The 22435-nt window shown below is 52.3% G+C and overlaps 11 protein-coding genes across 11 annotated transcripts; 10 read left to right on the forward strand and 1 right to left on the reverse strand.

Annotated features, from left to right (window-relative positions):
• The first annotated feature begins 66 nt into the window (after window positions 1-66).
• Window positions 67-1987, forward strand: SEPMUDRAFT_151559 (sphingosine-1-phosphate phosphohydrolase). The gene is made up of 2 exons (XM_016906890.1): window positions 67-1223; window positions 1274-1987. The coding sequence occupies exons 1-2, from the start codon at window positions 142-144 to the stop codon at window positions 1836-1838; spliced, it is 1647 nt and encodes a 548-aa protein (XP_016757712.1). The 5' UTR covers window positions 67-141; the 3' UTR covers window positions 1839-1987.
• Window positions 1988-2476: 489 nt separating this feature from the next.
• SEPMUDRAFT_72436 (uncharacterized protein) lies at window positions 2477-4521 on the forward strand (the record flags this gene model as incomplete). The annotated part of the gene is made up of 2 exons (XM_016909991.1): window positions 2477-3383; window positions 3450-4521. The coding sequence occupies exons 1-2, from the start codon at window positions 2986-2988 to the stop codon at window positions 4519-4521; spliced, it is 1470 nt and encodes a 489-aa protein (XP_016757713.1). The 5' UTR covers window positions 2477-2985.
• Window positions 4522-4523: 2 nt separating this feature from the next.
• SEPMUDRAFT_151560 (nagb/rpia/CoA transferase-like protein) lies at window positions 4524-5875 on the reverse strand. Its single transcript, XM_016906891.1, has one exon. It carries the CDS (start codon window positions 5837-5839, stop codon window positions 4787-4789), a length of 1053 nt encoding a protein of 350 aa, XP_016757714.1. The 5' UTR covers window positions 5840-5875; the 3' UTR covers window positions 4524-4786.
• Window positions 5876-6658: 783 nt separating this feature from the next.
• SEPMUDRAFT_111051 (uncharacterized protein) lies at window positions 6659-7402 on the forward strand (the record flags this gene model as incomplete). The annotated part of the gene is made up of 1 exon (XM_016900893.1): window positions 6659-7402. One exon carries the CDS (start codon window positions 6659-6661, stop codon window positions 7400-7402), a length of 744 nt encoding a protein of 247 aa, XP_016757715.1.
• A 369-nt stretch (window positions 7403-7771) lies between these two features.
• Window positions 7772-10534, forward strand: SEPMUDRAFT_135954 (uncharacterized protein). The gene is made up of 3 exons (XM_016902744.1): window positions 7772-8626; window positions 8686-9213; window positions 9296-10534. Exons 1-3 carry the CDS (start codon window positions 7801-7803, stop codon window positions 9649-9651), a joined length of 1710 nt encoding a protein of 569 aa, XP_016757716.1. The 5' UTR covers window positions 7772-7800; the 3' UTR covers window positions 9652-10534.
• SEPMUDRAFT_111053 (uncharacterized protein) lies at window positions 10054-11076 on the forward strand (the record flags this gene model as incomplete). Its single annotated transcript, XM_016900894.1, has 1 exon — window positions 10054-11076. One exon carries the CDS (start codon window positions 10054-10056, stop codon window positions 11074-11076), a length of 1023 nt encoding a protein of 340 aa, XP_016757717.1.
• On the forward strand, window positions 10946-12429 carry SEPMUDRAFT_151561 (uncharacterized protein). The gene has a single exon (XM_016906892.1). The coding sequence runs from the start codon at window positions 11394-11396 to the stop codon at window positions 11820-11822; it is 429 nt and encodes a 142-aa protein (XP_016757718.1). The 5' UTR covers window positions 10946-11393; the 3' UTR covers window positions 11823-12429.
• A 1060-nt stretch (window positions 12430-13489) lies between these two features.
• Window positions 13490-14048, forward strand: SEPMUDRAFT_151562 (uncharacterized protein). The gene has a single exon (XM_016906893.1). It carries the CDS (start codon window positions 13542-13544, stop codon window positions 13848-13850), a length of 309 nt encoding a protein of 102 aa, XP_016757719.1. The 5' UTR covers window positions 13490-13541; the 3' UTR covers window positions 13851-14048.
• A 2672-nt stretch (window positions 14049-16720) lies between these two features.
• Window positions 16721-18489, forward strand: SEPMUDRAFT_166256 (MFS general substrate transporter; the record flags this gene model as incomplete). Its single annotated transcript, XM_016908214.1, has 2 exons — window positions 16721-16831; window positions 16885-18489. Exons 1-2 carry the CDS (start codon window positions 16727-16729, stop codon window positions 18487-18489), a joined length of 1710 nt encoding a protein of 569 aa, XP_016757720.1. The 5' UTR covers window positions 16721-16726.
• Window positions 18490-19224: 735 nt separating this feature from the next.
• On the forward strand, window positions 19225-20379 carry SEPMUDRAFT_166257 (kinase-like protein; the record flags this gene model as incomplete). The annotated part of the gene is made up of 2 exons (XM_016908215.1): window positions 19225-19386; window positions 19438-20379. The coding sequence occupies 2 exons, from the start codon at window positions 19225-19227 to the stop codon at window positions 20224-20226; spliced, it is 951 nt and encodes a 316-aa protein (XP_016757721.1). The 3' UTR covers window positions 20227-20379.
• Window positions 20380-20935: 556 nt separating this feature from the next.
• Window positions 20936-22139, forward strand: SEPMUDRAFT_151563 (FAD/NAD(P)-binding domain-containing protein; the record flags this gene model as incomplete). Its single annotated transcript, XM_016906894.1, has 3 exons — window positions 20936-21137; window positions 21196-21833; window positions 21909-22139. Coding segments are annotated over exons 1-3 (972 nt in total), but the record flags the coding sequence as incomplete, so codon positions are not given.
• Between the last annotated feature and the right edge of the window lie 296 nt (window positions 22140-22435).

Genomic DNA, 22435 nt, shown 5'->3' on the forward strand with positions numbered 1-22435 from the left:
GCACTACCACTTCACCTCCATCGCCGTTCCGGACAGACTCGCCGCTCCTGTGCTACGCCCTAGTGTTCGACCTTGCCAACAATTTTCAATCCAGCTTCTGCAAATGTCCAATCTCGGCTCCAACCGAGGGTCATCCTACAGATGGCAGACAAAACGATCAACCTGAGATTCCAGGCCCATTTGCGCACTGCGTCTCCAGATCCCGATGCTGGACTTCGAGGTCTCTCCCACTATGAGAGACGACTCCCAAGATGGCGATACCATCTCCGTCAAGCGCTTATTCCTATCGTTCGGAAGGAGACTGCATATCTGGCCAAGGTTCAGCAGGCCGCACGATCGCCTCTGCTGGATTCTTACTTTGCAATGACTGCCAACCTTGGAACGCACACATTCTTCATGACTGCACTGCCCGTCTGTTTTTGGTGTGGTTACCCTGTTCTTGGCGTCGCGCTGGTGCAAATGCTTGCAGCTGGTGTATATCTCAGCGGGTATGCCAAAGACATGGTATGTCTGCCCAGACCACTGTCGCCGCCTCTGCAACGAATCACCATGTCTGGTTCGGCAGCTTTAGAATATGGGTTTCCTTCGACGCATACAACAAATGCTGTGTCCGTGGCCGTGTACTGCCTACATTACCTTTGGACGACGCAAGACCAATTCTCCACCTGGGCATATGTGCTTAGTGTGCTTGGATGTCTCTCTTATGCCACATCTATCAGCATCGGGCGTATGTACTGCGGCATGCATGGCTTCTCGGATGTCATATTCGGAGCTATACTAGGCGCCTTGATTGCAGTTTGCAGAGTAGCTCTGGGACCGGCTTTTGATGCATGGCTATTGGCTGATGGCTGGACTCGACCAGGCCTCGTGGCTTTCCTCATGGCGCTCGCCGTGCGGTTTCATCCAGAACCTGCCGATAACTGCCCATGCTTCGATGACAGCGTAGCCTTTGTCGGAGTGGTCATGGGCGTAAGCATCGGGATTTGGAACTATGCGCAAATGCAAAGTGCACTGGATGGTTCAGCACCTGCACTCGATAATATGTACCTTTTTGAGAATTGGGATATTTTCAAAGTTGGCGCACGTTTGGTTTTGGGAATTGTAATGATATTTGCCTGGCGTGCAGTCACGAAGCCTTTGCTCTTACGCACGCTTCCTCCCACATTTCGTTTCGTCTCACACTATGGTGTGCATATCCCTCGACGATATTTCCTACAATCAAGGTACCATCGGATCCGCGTCCGTATCACGCCTCTGCTGACACCTAAAACAGGGATTACAAGACCGTACCGTATCTACGTAAAGATGATAAAGTCCTCCCACCCGCCTCTGATATCCCTAGCATGCTCAATGCAATTCGGCGACGGAAACGGACCATCTCAGTCGGACCGCAATCTGAAGCCGATGCCAGAGAGCTGATCGCAAATCGCGAACAAGCACGAAGACCAAAACTGCAATCATCAACATCATCTCTACAGGTGCCGCGTTCTTCAGCTCACGAACAGGCTCTCGTGATGACACCAGAAGAGCCCCACGATGAGTCGACATCGTACCTTGCCGTCACACGGAGTGATGCTCATTTCTCGACGACCACAACGAAGGATACCAGGAACACCACCCGTGCATCTCTGCTGACGCCGCCGGCGAGTGATAATGGCACTTGCAGTGATAGTGGAAACGAAGAAGAGAAGAGTGATCGGCGCATGTTCTCCAACATTGAGAAGCCCCGGGTGAGGTATGATGTCGAGGTGATTACCAAGTTGGTAGTGTATGCTGGTATTGCTTGGCTGGCTGTGCAAGGCAATCCGCTTTTGTTTGAGAAGTTGGGGATCATATGACGAGAGAAATGGTAATGGTAAAGGTCACTGGTGGTTTGTGGAAAGGGAACGATACCAGTACCTCCTAACTCCTACCTCCTAGATGCTTTTAAGTTTATATAATAATAAGCGTGTACGCGGGCTATGATGAAGAGGGCGTCGAATTCGAGCCTTGCTGCCCTGCCTTGGCATGTACCTCCTACAGGCTACCTCCTACCTCCGTGTGCATCAACCGTAAAGGTGCCGGAGGACAGCCCACGTCGAAGAAATGGCATCCCACGTTGAGCATCTCCACTTGTACGAATCTCAGATCTGCACGATCTGGCTAGGGAGTCAGTCGCCAAGAAGGGTCAAGTATTTCCAGCCGGCTCATCCACTTCCAGCGCTGGCGAATATGGATGCTACCTCTAAGGTACCTGTATGGATGGTTGCGAACGCACTCTCGTACAGTGTACACAGTGACACACTAGCTGGTACCCTTGCCCGCGGCCAAGGCGAGAGGGTGGTAGTAATACAGACGCCATGATTGGCTGTGCAAATGGTTCTTCTGCTCCCCGAAATACGCTTTGCGGATCGCGGCTGTCTGTGGTTCTCGTTCGACCTACTAGCTTTCTTCCCCCAACGACATTGCATCAGTGACATTGGAACAGCCACACAGTGTCCACCCACTATCTGCACACCTCGCCGCTAAGCCCAGGAACTATCCTCCGTGTGTGCGTGCAAAAACAACCACGTTCTTTTGCCCGGCGACACGGCCATTGTCGCACCGCCTCGCACACGTTTTGCCCAGAGCCTCGCAAGGACACGAATCTCGGACTGCCTGTGCCCTGGACCCGATCATCTCCTTCTCAGCCTCCCCACCGGATCCCATCTCACCCCTTCACTCCTTCACGCGGACAAGACGGTGGCGAGACAGCGGCCAGACGGCGTGGGAATCGCGAATTTCATCGATTTCATCTGCACAATCCTTATCAGATCTTTCCGATCAGATAGACTCCGCACCTGTGTTCCTGGACGAACTCGCGTCTCTTGGGCAGGATAAACGGCGGTGACCCATGCGCCGATAACACACAGCTCAGCCCCGATATCATCTCGAACTAGCCCCAATAAACTGAGCCCTGACAACATAGGAGGTACTCAGCCCCTTGAACTGGACAAGGCGCGCAACATGATGGCCAGCACAAGCGCTGCGACGACCAATAACAAGCCTTTTTCTCCGCGGATGGCAAATCTCCTGCATCGCGAACCGTCTCCGCAAGAACTGGAAGCTGCGCGACAGCTTGTCGAACATTCACTGTCGTCGACTGCATCTCAACCGCAACCGCATGTGCCGGAACTGCATAAATCGCCCACTCAGCATCAGTATCAACATCAGCACCAACACCAGCACTCTACTCCTTCTGTCTCACATGGATATCGTGATGCGACCGAGTATCCGAACGCACACGCGCAGATTGTGCAAGGCTCGTCGACTGCGCCCTTGACAAGCGCCCCAATCATGCAACCCTCGCGGACTTCACCTTCTGCCATGAATGGTATGACTACTCCCGGGGCGCAGATGTGCAGGTATGCTTTTGATTCGTCCATGATGAACACACGCGATCAACAAACATGATCTAACTTTTGACGTAGCAATTGCGGGACAACGAAAACGCCTCTATGGAGAAGATCGCCAGCTGGAGCGGTCATATGCAACGCTTGTGGTCTATACTACAAGGCACGAAATCAGATGCGACCTGTGGGACTCAAACGCGGCGCGAACTCGAACCAAGCCGCGGGAGGTCCGAATAGCGAGCGAGGAACCTCGCCATCATCCGTTCAAGGTGGCGCGACATATGTGCCAGCCGACCAAAGCGTGCAGGGGACGTGTCCTGGAGGAGGCCGCTGTAACGGTACTGGTGGTCAAGATGCATGTGCCGGATGTCCAGCGTACAATAATCGGGTGTCGAAGACCACCCAGGTCCCGTACCGACAGTCTAGTTCGGAGCGCGGTGATTCATCCTCGGCACAGTCTGGTTCTCGGCACATGCATACTGTAGTGCAGAATTACGTGTCGCCTTCACAGCAATCTCAGCAGCAAAACAGTGTAGTGGTCGCATGCCAAAACTGCGGTACGACAATCACCCCACTCTGGAGACGAGACGAGAACGGACATACGATATGCAACGCTTGTGGACTATATCACAAACTTCACGGCGCGCATCGACCAGTGCAAATGAAAAAAGCAGAGATTAAGCGGCGGAAACGAGTCGTACCTGCGGCGATGGGTAATCAACACCACCCAGGCAGTCCCTTTCCAAGCGATAACATGAGCGACACATCTGGTCATTCGGATCGAGGCGGCCTCAACACCCCTCTCCAACAGCCCGAGAGCAGCCCATTCATACATACCACATCACATGTCTCGGGACCGATACCTGTCGATTTCACCGATGCTTTCCGACATCGCGACGATATCGGAGAGAGCAGGAAGCGCACGTACTCGGCCACTCACCAGGATTCCGAGCCGTACTTGCCACCACCGCGGACAGCGTCTTTGCATGAGAATATTGACCCTGCGTTGCCGCATCGGACAACGAGTGTGGCTCAGTCGAGGGTCGATCGTCGTGCAGAGTTGCGGAGAGAAGCAGAGAAGATGAGGGCCTTGTTAGAAGCAAAGGAACGGGAATTGGCAGAGTTGAGTGATGAAGAAGAAGGGGGTTGATGGTGGTTTTAAGATATTAAATTTTTTTTTCGGCTTTAGACCACTTCAATGCCTTCTGGTGGGCTGGGTGGGTATGTGCTCTCTGCTCGGGCTCTACATCACTTTTTGAGAGTAATGGACATGTCATGTCACTTTTCTTTCGACCCTCTTTCTCTCCCTCATTCGTGGTCGGTCTGACATTTGACTGCCGTGTCAGTTTCCATCTCTAGTAGCACATTCCATCGATCGTCATCTTCGTCATCACCATCATCTCCCCGAACCCTTTCTAGAACCAAATCTTGATAAGTTCCTCACTCACAGCACTGGGCAACATGACACCCGTCTCCGTGATAATCCCACTAATCAACTCCGGCGGAGTATAATCCACACTATCTTCCACCTGTAAACAATCCTCCCGTTCCTGTCCCTCCTTCTCCTCCTTCCCATCCTCCTCCTCACAACTCACCTCTTCCCCCTCTCCATTCACAATCTTAAAATCCATCACCTTCTGCGTAACCCCCAAACCCTTTTGCCTCAGCGGATACAATCTCACAAACTTATGTCTTTCAGCCAAAACATAAAACGGCTTCTGCTGCGCTGCCGCTCTCGCCAATAATCCCATCTGATACGTTCCCATTCGAGATATTATCCCTCCATTCTCCACCACGCCTTCCGCACCCACAAACACTGCCGTAACTTGATTCATCGCGTACGCAATAGCTGTGGGAGGGATTGTAGCGACGGGAATCCCCATGCTTCGGAGTGCGGAAATATTATTTGCGGACTCGGAGGCGGTGGTGGGGTGGTTGTCAAGGACGTAAATGACGCGGAATTCAATAGGGGAGAGACTGAGAGAGGGATCGGAAGCGGCGGCTTTGAGAAATGAACCGACGACGCGAGAGCCGCCGCTGGTGAGGATGGTGTCGCCGTCTTTGAGAAAGAGTTTACCGAATTTGGCGATTTCTTCGCGAGCGGCTTTGGCGCGTTGCACGAATAATTTGCCGTTTTGGACGAGATGTTTGTGGATTTCGGGGATCGACGTGATGGCGGAGCTGTGGTTGGGACGGTTGAGATTGCTGATGAGGTATTGTTGGAAAATGTCGGTGCCTGCTGAGAGGGAGAGGGAGTTGGGGATGGAGTCTTTGAGCTGTTTGGTGAGGTTTTGGACGCTGTCGAGGGTTTCGGATACGGTGGTGGAAGGGTGGGCGGCGAGGCCGAGAATGAGTGATTCGATTGCTGCCACGGGCATTGTCAGGTCTGGGTCGGAAGCGAGGAGGCGGTGGTAGGTGGAGACGATGTCGAAGGGTGCATCTTCGTCTGGAGGGGCGGCGGAAGGCATTTCGAGGGGATGTGGGCAGCGAATGCTGCAGCAGCAGCAGTGCTGGTGGTGGTCGATGGGTTGGTGTTTAGGTGTACATGTGTGTTTGTGTGTGTTTGTTCCTCATATGTCCCTTACTTCAGTGACTCAATCAGAACTGCAGAAGAAGCTCTGACGACACTAGGTTAAACAATCATCCAGCGCAAACCTTGTTTTACAGGTCACATGATATGTCTTTACTTCATCCTCCATCACCATCACCATCGCTAGCCTCTCTCGCTCTCATATTGGAACAAAAGGCATAAAATGGAGAAAGTGTAATACAAAATTTTGAATTATTTGATATATTGACGACGTATCTAATGCCGACATATGTGAGTAGACAGGACAGTCGCTCGACATCACATCATATCAATGGATGAAGTGCCAGCCACACGGCATCCGTTTCCCAAGGGAATCACCAGCGAGCACTGATACAAGTAATGCGGGTATCCAGAGCTGCCGAAGCAGTTTATCGGATGACTGGGCGTCTTCGTAGATCTTGACTTCCACGCATGCTACGGGCTTCTGTGCAGTCGGGCCGAGTAGCTTGCCATGCATGGGACGTAATGGTCGTAAAATGCTCCAAATAAAGAACACTGATTTGCGGAATTGATAGAATCGTGGCGATTGAAGCTCGCAGAGAGAGTATTGGAGACATTTCGGGACACTTCGCATCTGTTCGAGGTAAGATTAGCAGCTTCCGGGCCCTCTATCGCACACTTACTACGACTATCCCGCCGCACAATACAGCTCCAATTCGATACCATTGTCGGGCGTTCTCCAAGGCTGGGCAGCAGAATGCCGAAAGTTCACAGAAGGCCATATTCAATTCATGCCAGAGAGCCAGAACTGTACCAGAGTTTTCCAGGGGAGAGCATGCAAGACGAGGGAAGATGGGTACGACAGCACGAGAAATTTGGCCAGTCACGAGAGAGAGCAGGAGCAACAGCATCATGCCAGCCGCGAGAAGTATACCAGGCCAGCGGCAGCAGGATATCGGTATTACCGCGACGCAGGACAGCGTTCCCACGAGCTGCTCCTGCGAATTTGTCGAATGAGGAATGCTCTACGCGCACTGTGACTCCCGTCAAGAGTGAGGTGACCCAGATCAAACAAGAGCCAGAGACTCCATTCTACGCCGGAAGACCCTACTCGCGTCGTCGGCGGCCTGAGCTCCCCAGTACTTGGCGAAAGAATCCTTGGGCAAAGCAGCTCTATGGTCGAACATTACCAAAACCGAAACGACCCAGAGAGGGAAGGATCAGATGGAACGATACATTTCGTCTGGGACTGAAGCTGATTAAGCAAGAGTTCGCCAGCGATTGGAGCGGCAGAGAGACAGCTCAGTTATTCAGCGACACTTTTGCGACTGAGCTTGTCGATATGGGAGTGAAGTTACCGGTAGCATATGGCAGGCTGAGCTGGCAGTACTCACATTACCTAAATGGTGTGGGAGTTCAAGCGAGCTGGGACAGGGTCGCGGCTGCAGACTTGACAACAGTGGTGGCTTTGAGACGCAGGATACGCGCCGCGCAGATATAGCCCAGGGAGTTCCATCGCAGTAACCATAGATCAATCTGAAGCATTTCCTTGGTATACCACAAACAATCATATCAGTACATTCGCAGCCCACCAGAAGTTCCTAGGGTAATCAAGCCGGGAAACCGATACCAGAAGGTCGAATATGCCCAGACTACCCAGGGAATTCCATCGCGGTGACCATAGATCAACGTGCAGCAGTTTCTCGATGTACGACAAACAATCAGACAATGCATTTGCAGTCCACCAGAAGCTCCTCGGGTAATCAGGCCAGGAATCTGAAATCGTAGGCGCTTGTACAAATATCTCGAGACTAGCTCTCTTGAAGTAGAACCTGCATCGACAACCACATCAAGCGCTCTGCAAGCGGGTCGGTAGCTTGCTTTCGAACATTTGACACGATGGGGCGGAAGAAAGCCATTCCAATACTGTCTCCTGGAGTCGACGAAAAATTGGACATCCAACGGGGCTTTATGCCAGGATCTGCCACGATTAGTGCTGGTTGGGGGGTGAACGTCAGTGCCGAACAACCAGAGGACTTCACTGCTCCGGGATGGACTGACCCTTTGGTGTGGTTAACACCGCTTGAAAAATCGGCAGAGGGAGCGAAAAGTCGCTCAGGGCGGAAAACCAGGCGGAAAGTCAATATCGTGCACGATGGAACAGACGGTGACGAGTCTTACCGTGAGGAAAGTCAAACAGAAGGAGACGACACCGCGCACGCTGGAATTGACGATGACGACTCCTACCATGACGAAACCGAATCAAACGAAGACGACACGAAAATACCTTCTCGTCTAGCATCTCGGGGACGTGTAGTCCTGAAATATCGGGCGGCCGAAGATCGTAACGTGGCAGCGCCGTCGAGAGGTACAAATCGAGGTCAGGCATCGGGGAGTAGCGCTCTCGGCCAAGGTGACAAGACCCTAGGCAGAGTAGCCAATTTATGTGATGTTGCACCGGAGAATATCATACCGGGTGAAGGTGGGACCAGTGGACGTCGCAAATCAAAGAGAATCTCCAAGCCCTTGCACGTCATGCAAGAGAGGAACGTCGACAACGATGACAAGGACTCAGACGACGACGAGGAATCCATGTTACCACCGACTGAAGATAGCCGAAGCAGGCGAAGCTCTATTCACGAGGGACTGCCTGACAGCCTATCCGCAGATGAGAACGAAGGGACAGCCGATGATGATGATGCGCCAGAAACTGAGGACGAGAACAGTTTCAACAACAGGGCAGCTACGCGACGTTCGACCAGACTAGTACATCCTCAAACTCAGTCGTCGGATGCGTCTCAAGCAGTGGTGCCGTCTTCATCTCCAGCTCGGCGCCTTATAGTAGTGTTATCGCCAGCCACAGCGGTACCAGCAGGACCAAAAGCGGCGGTGCCGTCTTCACTTCCAGTGTCATCGCCAGTCACACCGGCATCAGCAGGATCGCCGTCTTCACGTCCACCTCGACGCCTTGCAGTAGCATCGTCGCCAGCCACACCGGCATCAGCAGGATCGCCGTCTTCACGTCCACCTCGCCGCCCTACAGTAGCATCATCGCCAGCCACAGCGGCACCAGCAGGATCGCCGTCTTCACGTCCACCTCGACGCCTTGCAGTAGCATCATCGCCAGCCACAGCGGCACCGGCAGGACCAAAAGCGGCGGTGCCGTCTTCACTTCCAGTGTCATCGCCAGCCACACCGCCATCAGCAGGATCACCATCTTCACGTCCACCTCGACGCCTTGCAGTAGCATCATCGCCAGCCACACCGGCATCAGCAGGATCACCGTCTTCACGTCCACCTCGGCGCCCTACAGTAGGATCATCGCCAGCCACACCGGCATCAGCAGGATCACCGTCTTCACGTACAGCTCGGCGCCTTACATCAATGTCATCAGTGCCTCAAATAGCGTGGGGCAAAGATTTCGACTATAAGCTATGCATGTGGGTGATGGCGGAAAGCAGCCCGAACCTCGCTTCATGGAAGCGCAGAGCAGATGTATGGAACGAGATATTCCGCGGCGAGTATGTGTTCCAAAACAAAAGCGTACAGCTGACGGCCGTCAATCCTGTGCCTAGCGCAAGACTGAAAAGCCAATTTTCCGAGAGGACCCAGCGAGCTGGCGAGGCGGGTGTCGACGAGTGGAAAGATATTATGGCCATAGCGAGATCGGATATCCGATATACGACTATGCTACAGAGAATCAATGACGCTGTCACCAGTTTGGACAGCACCAATGGGTGGACTCCGTGAGAGAGAGGATCAAGTGCTGTAGCATGAAATAGGGAGAATCGAGAACTGCTGGATAAGAGACGTCGCTGAGCAGGCATTGTTGCCTCGTAGAGCCTGGGAAAGCGGTTTCTCTCGATCAGTTGTCTTTCCGTAGCCGTAGTGCAAAGTGCTAGATATAGCTAGGCATTTTCAAAATGATCCCGCGGAGCTGTACTCATGCCATGTGATGTTATGTTCACTAGATTCATCGTGCTGGCTCCTTCCACTTCTTGTTGCCAGGAACCTGACAGGCAGATCGGGTATACCCGAGCAACAGCTGGAGCGCGCGAAGGCGTTCTCAGGGTCAGGCACTGACTTGCTTCGTGCCCTTCATGAACTTCTGACCGCACATCGATTCGCAAGACCCGCAACCACACCCCGACTATGGACATTGACAACCACCACGACCGCGACGACGAGGGTCGTATGATCATGACAAGAGATTCGTCCTCCCCAAGCCTCGGTCTAGGGGTACCACCAGATCCAAACTCGAACGAGTATGCAGACACGGTGCAATTCGGCGAAGCGGACGTGTTCCCAGACCAGGCTGGCATAGCATCAGCGAGAGGTGCGTCGTCGGTCGGCCTCGAATACTTAGGTGCGCCGCCAGATCCAGCGTCGGAAGAGTACAAGAGGACAGTGCAGTTTGGGGAAGGAGACGTCTTCCCAGACCAACCTCATCTCAACAAGCGGGGCCAGGGTTCCAATACCAAGTCCTCCGACCACGACGACGAGGCTCCAAGCAGCACAAGGACCCGGAAGAAGACCCGGCCAGAGAACAGCACGGTGGCTCGTAGGTCAGGCAGAATTCCTGAGCCTTCGACGAAGGGCAAGCAGATTCTGGCCGAAGCAAATCGACAAGGCAGAGGAAGTGACTTTTCTGGGGCTGCCACCAGCGTCAACACTTTTGGAGAAACAGGGGAGGAGGAGGGAGAGGTTGAGGCCAATGAAATGGCAACCAGGCGTGGAATCACAACATCATCCACGAGGAAGACAGCAGTCGCATCATCATCAAATGATATGCCATCCCGGTCGATTGGACCGGCGAAGAATGTGGCCTGGCAGTCGAGCGAGGAGCTGAAGATCGCCCTCCGCATGGTGTACTCTAAAGAGTACGAATCTCAACTCAATACGCCCCAGAGAAAGGCCGATGTTTGGAACGAGGCGGTCAAGGACATTGAGACCATCAAAGCTCGTAACGCCTTTGTGCCAGAGCAGACTATGGCCACCCAGTACTCTGAGCGTAATTCAAGCAGGAAGATTCCAAGTGTAACCCATTGGAAGACTGTGATCGAGAAGATGGCACCCGATGATCCGAAGTGGGTCGACATGAAGCAGAAGTTCGACGCGGCGATCGTTGAGCTTGATCGGACCAATAGGTGGAGCACCACTATACTTCTGCCGTAATGGAGCATTGCTTGCCATGAGCACGAACATGAGAGGACGCTGAATCCACGGCGTCAAGGTCCATGTAGAACGATGAAAGGCTCATTTTACAGGTCTGCCACCGGAAGGAAGACTGCTGTGATTCAAGAAGTCGCCGAGTATGCGACGGTTCTTCGAAGGCATGAGAATGCCATGATGTAGCATGAGTGTGGCGAGCTATGTAGTACGTAGCTCGTGCAGATAGCATGAAACGTACATTGTCAGAAATCCCGATCTTGTGTTGACAAGCCAACTATTTCCTCAAAACGCAGAAATTGATAGCATCAAGTGATGAGTTGATGTGGATTCGCTCGTCCCGTAGCCAGCCGCTTATGGCCGCCATCAGAGAACCAGCGCGAACATACGAGGCTTGGATGAAGATGGTGGACTCGTACTACGCTCGGCTTCGCTCGCGACCTCACATTGTAACAATCACTTCCTCGACAGCCTTGAGATATGCACCGGTGCACAAAAAGGAACATGCAGTAGATGCGTCATTGGTCAGTGAGTATCGCCGCTTTTCGGCACAGCCAAACCACGCCAAAGGCACTGCCTCTTCCACAAACTCAGCGCGCCGAGGTTCCTCAAATATCGGGAAAGAATCCCGAATAAACTTGGAGCAGTGGGCAATTTATGGACGCCAGGACAAAAGCCCCAGCGCATTTTCGACACTCGCACAAAGCTGCAGTGTTAAACTTCCAACACAAATGGCCCTCAACGAGCAATGACGCCTGGACGAAGCTGCCGCTCGCGCAGAGGTAGGCCACAGAAGTTTTTCGGTAATGCCTCGAGGAGTTCCAGCCAATTGTGTAAGGACGTATGAGCGGCGCCACTGAAACGGTGATTTCATACAGTCATCGTCGCGCCATACCAGTAGAGGTCATACCAGAGATTAAGCATAGCATCGAGGGACCGGAGATAGACCAGAATTGATATGCGAGCAATCTTTCCTAGGGATGCTTCCAATCGTCCGGAATTGGATCATCAATACAAGCAACTGCGCGAACGACTGTATATGATACAAGTGAAGTGAGACCTGCGATCGCAGATCTGGCAATGGCGATGCCGAGACTTTGGTGCCCCCGGGTTTGGCCGAATATGAGCTTCGAAGGAAAACGGCGAAAAGCGCCGATCTAGAGAGGCGATGATCTTTATCGAACGAGAGAATCATGGCAGTCGCAAGGATGGTGTGGCATCCAGGTGGTTCCCATCCCTCTCAGGTGGTTCCCACCCCTCTCAGGTGGCATATGCTTGGTCAAACAATGTTGCCAGCATGGTTTCGTCGTCCTCGCTGGATCATTGTGCTCATCCCTTCTTCCGATGGCTTAAGATCCCTTGTGTACCAGGGGTCCGGCTGCAATCTGAGCTTGATGTACAGTTGTTAGACTTGGAGGTGACAAAGAGCGACAAGTGTCAGGAACAAGGAGGCCTTGAAAGTTGAAGATGAGGTGGAAGAACACCAGCCACGCCAAGACGATTTTCCCGAGGAAGTCTCGTCTCCACCCTAGGAGGTACCCTGCCAACTGCCCTTCGACCTCTCTTGCTTTGCTAACCAGACGTTGAGATGTATCTCTTGAATGTTAGCATACTGTGCTTCTCTTTGAGCTGCAATATGAATGTGGTCATGAGCCTCCCTTCCAGCTACTAGCTTCCCTCGCCTGGGACCCATCTCAGCTGGACTCATGCCTCCGTACTAGAGTCAGACCGATGCACTCGATATAGCAAGCAACGATGGTCTCCCACCGCCTCCATGCACGTGTCCAGCGGTGCGGGAGGCCAGCCCACCCAGAACGACGAGAATGTGTGACGGTTCAGCGTTCCTTGTGACTCCGGATGCAGTCGGAGGTCGGGCGCGCCTGTAAAATGGACAAGATGGGATATCTCTTGCGCGAGGAATGTGGTCAGGCGAGCGAGATATGGAAGAGCAGCACGATCGATAGATGTGCTTTGCTGGGTTGTTCCTGTTGCAATGGCTGCGCCAGCCCGGTCGGTCTATGCTATGAAGAGCTGCTGTATACTACTGCCTGGTTGAAGAGTCCTCCTCTGCTCTCGCTCTCGCTCTAGCTTTAGCTTGACAGTCTCGAACTGGCACAGGCGGGCAAAGATGATGTTGCGGTGAAGACCGGCGAGACAGATGTGCCCTGACGGTACGGGGAAATGGGACGAACAGGTTGCTGTTGGTCTTTGTGCATATCGCCCCCGCCCCTACCGAACCAATGGCAGAGTGAGGTCTTCAGACAGACTGACTCAGGAGGACCGCAAGTCACGCGGAACGCCTTTTTCGGTGCGATTGCAGCTCGCAATATACTTTATCCTGGCGATCTAGCGAGGAGGAAAGTGCTCGCGACTGCGACAAGGCGTCTGACAAGGTGTATGGCGTTCTGGGCGGATGGGTCCGAGACGACGTTGATATCGTCGTTGCCGTCGTTTTGGAGTCTGATGCGCACATGTTGGTCGGATCGAGGTGGTCGTCTCGATGGGCGAACTTCAGCACTGAAGACGGTGCTTGGTCCAGCGGCAAGAAGACGTACCAACGAGGCCGCTGTTATGGCGGCGGCGCTTGTCTCATGCAGTACTCGCATGACAAGGCTATTGGAGAAGCGCTGGCAGCTCTGATTGCTTTGTGGCGGCGTCTGGCGAAGCGTCTGACGTTCTTGAAGGCGCTGCAGAGGAGCGCGCTGCTGCTACTGTCGAATCCTGATGTGCCCATGATCGTAGGACGGAGACGAGGCCCCTCAGAAGCCATTGGTGCATAGGCTCTTTCACAACCAGCGTCTGTGCTGACTGGTACTGCAGCCGCGGTGCTTCACCTCTCTTGGGAAAGAGGGTACAGCTGCGACAAGCTCGATTGTCGACCTGGCGCAAGGATCACCGTTGAGGAAGACCTGTCAGCCACGGAACTCACGCTGTAGGCCGTCTCTTTGCGGGTCTGTGGTGTTGGCGGTCGACGCTCATCCTGACCCGTCCTAGAAGCCCTCCAGCCGCACCTTCTTGTCCGTCCAGGGGAGAGTCGTCACTACGTATAGCTGCCGGGGCCGCGTCTGCAGTGGTGACGACTCTTGGTGTAGTATCTCAAGTCTATTGTTGGGTGATGTTGCTGAATGAAGAGGCAATAGGTGTTGACAAGCGTTTCACGAGTCACTCGAGCGCATGCCTTCCGCGCACCAGCCCCCTCTTAGTCACCGTCCTCGACCCGCGAGGTGCTGCACACTTAACAAAGGACTCCCTCACACAAGGAGCCCGTCAACGTGATCAAGGACGAAGAGCGGCTTCTTCGTTGTAACGAGTCGAGAAATAGCACCCTGTCAACTAGAATTGCCGGAGACTGACCTCGCTATTAAGCAGCCTATATATGGGTTTAAAGTTCCTGCTCTCCCAACCAATGAGCACACAGATGCAGCCTTCGTGGCCAGTACCCTCTGGGTGCGTAGCAGGTACGTATCAACATATCTCTTATTCATCACACGCATATCGCCTCCATTCTACCGGTGGAGCGCGAATGGCAGCATTGGATCAATACATTGTGACACATAATCACAGTGTGTTGGTTCATACGGTACACACACACTCCACGAGTATAAACAACTTTTTTGGACTTTTCCACGCTGGGGTTCGAACCATGGTGTCTGCTTTTGCAGTTTGCAGGGTCACTGATTTTGCCCCAACAATACGTCTTGCTTCTTTTTGGCCTCGAAGCTGTTGCAACAACAACACATGCCAGGTCATTGCCTATAATGGATCTTACTCGGCATCTCAGTAATGTCATTTGCAATGGCTATGTCTTGGTAGTAGCTGGCACGGTGGCGAGCATACCCTTTGCCATCTAAAAAGGGCTTGGCATTGTCCCATCCGCACTGCGCGGCCACCTTCACGGCATGGTGACGATATTCGTCATGCTAATGACATGATTCCACTACCAGGGCCGCCGAGTCACGAAGCTCGTGGGCATGGTAGCACGGCAAATAGGAGATCTCGAACCGCAACTTATAGAGCGCATCTGATCTCATTGCAACTCGCCCAGGTCAACACGCGTTTGTTTCCCCGCGCGGCAACGGTATCTGGGTGACAACCGCATGAAGCCACTCAGCAGCAACACTATACGTCGAACGAACCGTGGACCGGAGAAGAATAAACAATCGCATTTGAGCATGTGCAGGAAAGAACTCCATTGCGATGCCCTGTGAACAAAATCACAATACGCCGGACAATCTTAATGCGGAGCGGTGAGACATAACCAGCACGCAGGGGATTGCTCGCCTCACGTGCTCCAGCTTAGCTGTGAATGATATCTTGTCTTTCGCGTGTCAAGCCCTGGCAATGCCTACGTACGAAACAGCCTGTCATGCTGGAGCTGATATAAGAAGTCAAACAAAGTCTGTTGCTTGGTCCACTGCAAGATGTGGACCATGATACTACATCTCATCAGAGGCCTAGCCTTAGCCATATGAGCTTACTTCCAATGATGAGTTCAAGATACTACGGAGGTAGCGCGAGCAAGCCAGTCTACAAGTAGGTGGAACATCAGGTGCATAGAGTCGAGATCGATCTCTACTCGCGTGGGCTTGTCAGCTCTGCCATGCTGCCAACAACACGATCAGAAAGCCTTTCGGCATGAGTATATTCTCTATTTTCTTGTGGGCGTGGCAACTCGAAGGTCGAGTCCTTGAACCTTAACAGCTTGATGGTGTATATTACACCGTTCGATGCCTTGCTTGAAGGATCGGGAGGCAATCGGTCGCTACCTACCTGTAGCCTAACCCCAGACTTCTCCATGGCACAAGTGCATGTACTTAGCGCAGCATGTGATGGTTGGTTTCCAGGTTCTCGGTCCCATGTGGTGACTGGGCACGGAGCACTGAATATACTTCAGGAACAAACAAGAAGAGCGAAAGGATTCCTTTCTACTTGGCACATCTTGGTGGTTAGCGCCAGCCGAGGCCTATGATCTACACCTTTGCGCAAGATTGGACGATACCTCATGAGTCTTGATGGGCGCGACTTGCTTGCGCAACACCCAGCCAGGTGATTATTGTACTATAAGCTCTACACATGAGAATTGAGTATAGTAGGATCTGATAAGGAACTCATCACAAGTGATGCTATACAAGCGGTCCGCACTAGACCATTCGTTGCATATACCTGAAAGCATACATGTAGTGCAGCATCTTCACCAAACTGTTCTCCGCGGCGGTAGGTCATGCGGCAGCAGCATCTAGACCATAGACACAGCCCCTCCTGGTAATCAAGAGGTACAGTACCCAGACTACCCAAGAGAACTATAAAACTACAGATGTAGCTCGAGGGGAACGAGGATGATATAGGACTGCACTCCGCTGAACGATGACTCGTCGACGGCATCGCGCCAAGCCGCCACATCCCGTGGGGTACAGCAGATCTAGACGATCAAGGTACGCCTCCACAGCCACCCATATTTTCTCCCCATCTTGGCTGCTTTGCGACTCCGCGCGCTGCACACCATCGCCACACAATCAATCACCTGGAGACGAACCATCTTGGCACCTAGATACACCGAGGAGCTTGGCCATTGTGAATAAAAAGACTGCTATAGCCATGCGAGCGTTGCCTCCTCAATCGCATCTCTCCAACCCTCCCCTCAACCATCACCGCCGACATGGATCAAGAAAAACGTCAAGATGTCGAGAAGCTCGAGCCAGTGGACAGCCATAGTGATGCTGTGAGCAATGCTGGCATCTCACACGATGAAGGGGAGAACAAGGTACCCTACATCAATCATCGAACGTATGGTCGACGTGCTGATCTCTCTGCTAGCTCACCTTTGCCTTCTTCATGACGATGTTGGGACTGGCCATGGCATTCGTCGTAGCAGAGGTTACTCCCCTCTTCTTTGCAACATGCTTCACTGTCATCGCCTTTGACCTAGGGGCCATTGAGCAAGTCGTCTGGATCCTGGTCGCTCCATACATTGCAACAGGAGCCGTGGCACCCTTCGTCGGCTCTCTATCGGATCTGATGGGCCGTAAAGGATGTATCCAGACCAGTCTCGTTCTCGCCATCGTGGCATTCATTCTGCAGGGCGCTGCGCCCAACTTTGGATGCTTCCTAGTTGGTGCCACCATGGCAGGCGCAGCCATTGGTATTCAGATCTTGACCGTCGTTGCAGCAGCTTCTGAGCTGGTACCGGTTTCGAAGCGTGGTGCCACAATCGGATACATTGTCATGGGATTCATGCCATTCGCACCATCTTCGCTCTATGGTCAGCTCATTGCAGAGCACAACTGGAGGTACATTTTTGTACTGCTGGGCACCTGGTCTTTCCTCTCCCTAGTAGTACTTCAGATCTGGTACAAGCCTCCTCCACGTCCAGCGATGCTCGAAGGAGTGAGCACCATGCAGTTGCTCAAGCGTATCGACTACGGTGGCAGCGCGCTGTCTATCCTCAGCGTTGTCCTTTTCCTGATTGGAATCAACTGGGGAGGCGGTGACTACACCTGGGACTCGCCACAGGTCATCTGCATGCTCGTCTTTGGCATCTTCACCTTCATCCTTTTCGTCCTCTACGAAAAGTTCGTGGCACCATACCCAATGTTCCCCGCCAGGCTCATTCAGAGCAAGCGACACTTCTTCTCGGTTTCTATGCTCTGCTTCACCTCTGGCGTCAATTACATTCCTCTGACAGTCTTCTGGACCATCATGACTTATTCCGTCTACGGCTCTTCTTTCATGGAGGCTGGCGTCAACCTCCTACCTTTGGGCTTCTGTATTGCCGGCGGCGCAATCATTTCCGCAATCCTGATCACAGTGTTCAAGAGACACATTCAGTGGGTGCTGCTGTTCTTCTGCATCATGCAAGTTTGCGGCATCTCTTGCATGTCGCTCTACGACCCCAACAACATCAACACTGTCTGGGCGCCGATGATTCTGGGACTCATCGGTGTGGGCGCCGTACTTTTGCCATCTCAAGTGGTCTTCTCCGTCATCAGTCCAGATGATCTAATTGGCACGTCTGTGGCGTTGTCACTCGTCATTCGCATGATGGGACAAGTCATTGGCAAGTCCATGTTCTACAACATCTTCCGACAACAAGTCAAAGCAAAAGCAGCTGGTTTCGTCGGCTTGCCTGCAGTCCTGGCCGGTTTTGTCACTCCCGAGGGTCTTCCAGACATTCCCGGCATCACCAAGCTAGTCACCACCATGACTGCAGGACCACTGAGTCATTATCTCCCACTGTTCCCACAAATCAACACACCCGAAGAGCTGGCATCGATTGTTACCGCGGGCCAGGCGATGTACTCGGAGTGCTTTCAGCTGCTTTTCTACGTTAGCATCCCATTTGGTGTTCTCGCAATTTTGAGCTGCTTCGGACTTTGGGGAATTGACAAGTACATGACCAAGCGAGTGGCAGTACATCTATAGGCTGTGCGCCGATGCATTGGAATGCAGTACGAAAATTTGAATTTTGATAACCGTACTAGTATCTCACTTTTTCCTGCTTCCATTTGGACTTTCTCAGCTGCAGATAACAGCTTCAAGCCATTCTTGATGTCTCAACATGATGAAGCTCTTCATCTATCCCTTTCCTACGTCGCCATGTCTGAAATATATGGAGTTGTCTTCAATGTGACAAAAATTAACCCAAGATTTCAACGACAGCGGACGATGAGAACGACACCTAGTTGAGAAAAGGGGGAAAAGGGCAGAAATGATGACTTGATCCATTGCAAAATACGGAAGATTCATAGCAGAGATCGGGGTACCCTGTGGAAAGGCACACCAAGACAGCTTTTATCATGCTCCTTACGGGACTACGTACTGCATACTCTTCTGGCTATGTAGGAGATGCTCACAGCACTGGTTGATTTGAGCGTTGTATCGGCCAAGAACTCTCTCCATCGGCTTTCTGGATGAGGCGTATGGCAGAAACTGTTTTCGGCGCTTAGCACAGTGACGGAGGTCCAATGATATCCGCAAGTTCTCAAAAAGACTAAGCTGGTGCTCTTCCGTTGACTGGTGGAGTGAGTACCTTACAATATCTTTGTCGACGCCGCAGCCGTGCCGCAAATAGTTTTTGTGGGCGGTTGTCCCGACAACCATATTGTTGCTTTTACACAATCTTTCCAGCGTAACGTTTGAAAAGGTTCAATTCTCAACATGCTTCTAGACTCCATCGATCCCGTGAGAGAATCACTGAAAGAAGTCGCTGTCAATCTGTGGACGATTGCAGACCACCTTTTCCTATATCGTCAATCCGTTCAACCACCAGACTGTACCTCCTGGAAAGATGGCCACGGCGGGTTTTTCGTCCTGTCCGACGTAAGTCGCCGTTCCCGCTGCCTCGAATACAACTAAAAAATCGATAATAAGGCAAAACCACCAACACTGGAATCACTTTCTCCCATCCCGCCTATTCCGCTAGTCTACGATGTCGGGGATTCGCACGCTGTGTGGGAGATGGGCGACGCATTCTTAAAAGTTCTCATCCCTTTATCGCCCGACACCACACGAGAACATGTGACTTTAGAGGCACTCCACCAAATGAATCTCAGTTTCACCCTCCCAAAAGTCCTTTACCACGGCGAATGGAATGAACGATACTACCTCGTCGTATCCAAAATCCCTGGACAGACACTCTCCAAAGCGTGGCCATACATGTCTGAAACTTGTCGAGATCAGTGCGTTGATGGCGTTGTCAGCATTTGTAAAGAACTTGCCGCAACGCACGCTGAACAGATTACTGGCATTGATGGAAACCACGTTCCCGAACAATGGTTAGCTGACAATTCGCCACGGAGTCCTTCGGGTACACCTCCCAAGTACGAATTCGATTTCCGACCAGAGACGTTTCTGAAAAATTGTCGGGAAGTAGAAGGGATGGATTGTTCTTTACCTTTCCAATTCTACCATTGCGACTTGGGCCCAGGGAACATCATTGTGGATTTTGTGGCGGATCAAGTCGTGGTGGGCGTAATTGATTGGGAGTGTGCGGGCTTTTTCCCGAGACATTGGATTCGGACCAAATTCCGTATGTGCAGCAGCATGGATTTGCCTGAGGGAGATACGTCGGATTGGAGGGCACGTATGCAGAGGAAGTTGGGAGAGGAAGGTTTTCCTGAAGTTGCTGAGGCGTGGATGGTTTGGCGGGGTATTGCGTGAGGGAGATTCTCATCGGCCAGATTGTTGATATCTTGCGCGGTAGAGGAGGCACGAGAAGAATCATCTGGGATTTGCTATATAGTAAAAGCATACCTATGGTTTCCCCGGAAAGTGAAAGACGATCTTCTGAGTTATGAGATGGTATGGAATGACTAAGCATGCTCGGTTTTTCACTCTCCCCCTAGGGACGTAGGTAGTCTTCTATACCTATCTACCGCATAGTCTATCCGGTATGCTATCATTGCTATAAGGTATGCATTCTTAAACTTCAGACTACACCTGTGTTCCACTTATGAGTGCGGCGCCTTTGATGTTGGTCTATCAGCTGCGACATTACCCTCTCTCTCCGTACTTCGACAGCTTATATCAGAGTCCTAGCAAGCGTGAACTTGTGTCCTAAATGATTGCACAGAAAAAACCCATTGCCGTCTCATGGCAGGCTCTGGACAGGAGGTTTGGAAATATGTCCTACCTCCAGCTCCTACGGTGCAACGGATAATTATCTAGTCTTAGGCGGCATGGAGCACCCGCCTTAACTCAAAGCCGTTTTCGCAGCATCATGACGACAACAGAACCACTCAAGTACAGCCACAAGACATCCGCGTGCTCCGGAGACGTCCATTCGTTGAAAGAGTAACGGAATACTGCGTAATAAGAGCAGAAGATTTTATCGAGATGCGTCAACTCGATCCCAACCTCTCGCTGTATAGGACAAACAAATATAAAGTATCTATCGGTTCACGGAAATACACCATTTATACTCAGCAATTGACTTCCCGTCCTTGAAACGCAGTGCAACAAAAGAAACATGGAGTACTACAAAGAAACGTGGAAGCTGGAAGCGACACCAGAGAAGAAGCTGGATGTGCTGATTGTCGGAGCTGGCATAGCAGGTCTTGCCACTGCCATTGGTGAATTTCTCTCCTCATGACCAACTCTCAGCGACTTACTGACGATATATATCACCAGGGCTTCGACAGTCGGGACACAAAGTCCGCGTTCTGGAGCAGGTCCAGGAGATTGCAGAAGTGGGAGCCGGGATCCAGATGGCACCCAACAATATGCGTATCCTCGGCCGCTTCGGTATCCTTCCAGAGATTGTCAAGTACTGCAGTTTCATGAAGAACAATTCCCTTCGCCGATGGCAAGACAATAGTGAATTGGGCACCGCGCCTCTCATGCCCGCCATTGCAGAAAAGTACGGTGCTCCGTTGGGCGCAATTCACAGGGGTGATTTACAAAGAGTCTTGTTGGAAGCGGCCAAAGCCTCGGGTGCCGAAATTCTCACTAATCACAAAGTCATCAAAGTCGACGATGAATTTGCTGGAAAAGTGCAATTGAAGAGCGGCGAATGGCTGCAAGGCGATTTGATCGTGGCTGCTGATGGCATCAAGTCGCACATTAGAGCCCAGATCGCTGAGCACCACAACCACAAGGACCATGCGACACCTACTGGGGACGCCGCGTATCGGATCATGATACCAAAGGACAAGCTGGAACACGATGAATATGCTTTGCAACTGCTGCAATCAGGAACAGGTATGAGGTGGATGGGACCAGGCGGTCACATCATGGCATATCCAGTCAAGAACAACACCGTCTACAATGTAAGTGAGAGTGAAAAATCGAACACAGCCGTCCGTGTGATCAGAAAAACAAAGCTTGCTCACAATTTCTCAAAGATGGTACTCCTCCATCCCCAAAAGACTCCAGACCAAGACGCCGCCGAAGAGTCCTGGACGCGCAAAGGCGACAAAAAAGAAATGTTAGATTTCTACAAAGCCTGGACCCCCGAAGTCCAAAACCTCCTCTCCTACGTCCCCGACGGCGACGTCATGGAATGGACTCTGAATTCGCACACTCCCCTCCCGTCCTGGATCGAAAACAAAGTCGTTTTAATCGGCGACGCCAGCCACCCCATGCTCCCCTACGTCGCGCAAGGCGCCGCCCAAGCCATCGAAGACGCCGGCGTGCTGCAATGCGTTCTCGCAAAAAGCAGCACCGATATCCCGCTGGCTCTCGCAGCGTTTGAATCTGTGCGGAAGGCGAGAGCGGAGGCTGTACAGGGTTCGGCGGCTTCGACACGGAAGGCTTTGCATTTACCTGATGGAGCGGCGCAGAGGGAACGGGATGAACAGATTCAACGGGCCGGGAATGGGAATGGGAAAGGTGGAGAAAATCCGGATTTGTGGGCGGATACGACTTTTCA

Source organism: Sphaerulina musiva (genome assembly GCF_000320565.1).
Source record: "Sphaerulina musiva SO2202 unplaced genomic scaffold SEPMUscaffold_10, whole genome shotgun sequence".
NCBI classification, from domain to species: Eukaryota; Fungi; Ascomycota; class Dothideomycetes; order Mycosphaerellales; family Mycosphaerellaceae; genus Sphaerulina; species Sphaerulina musiva.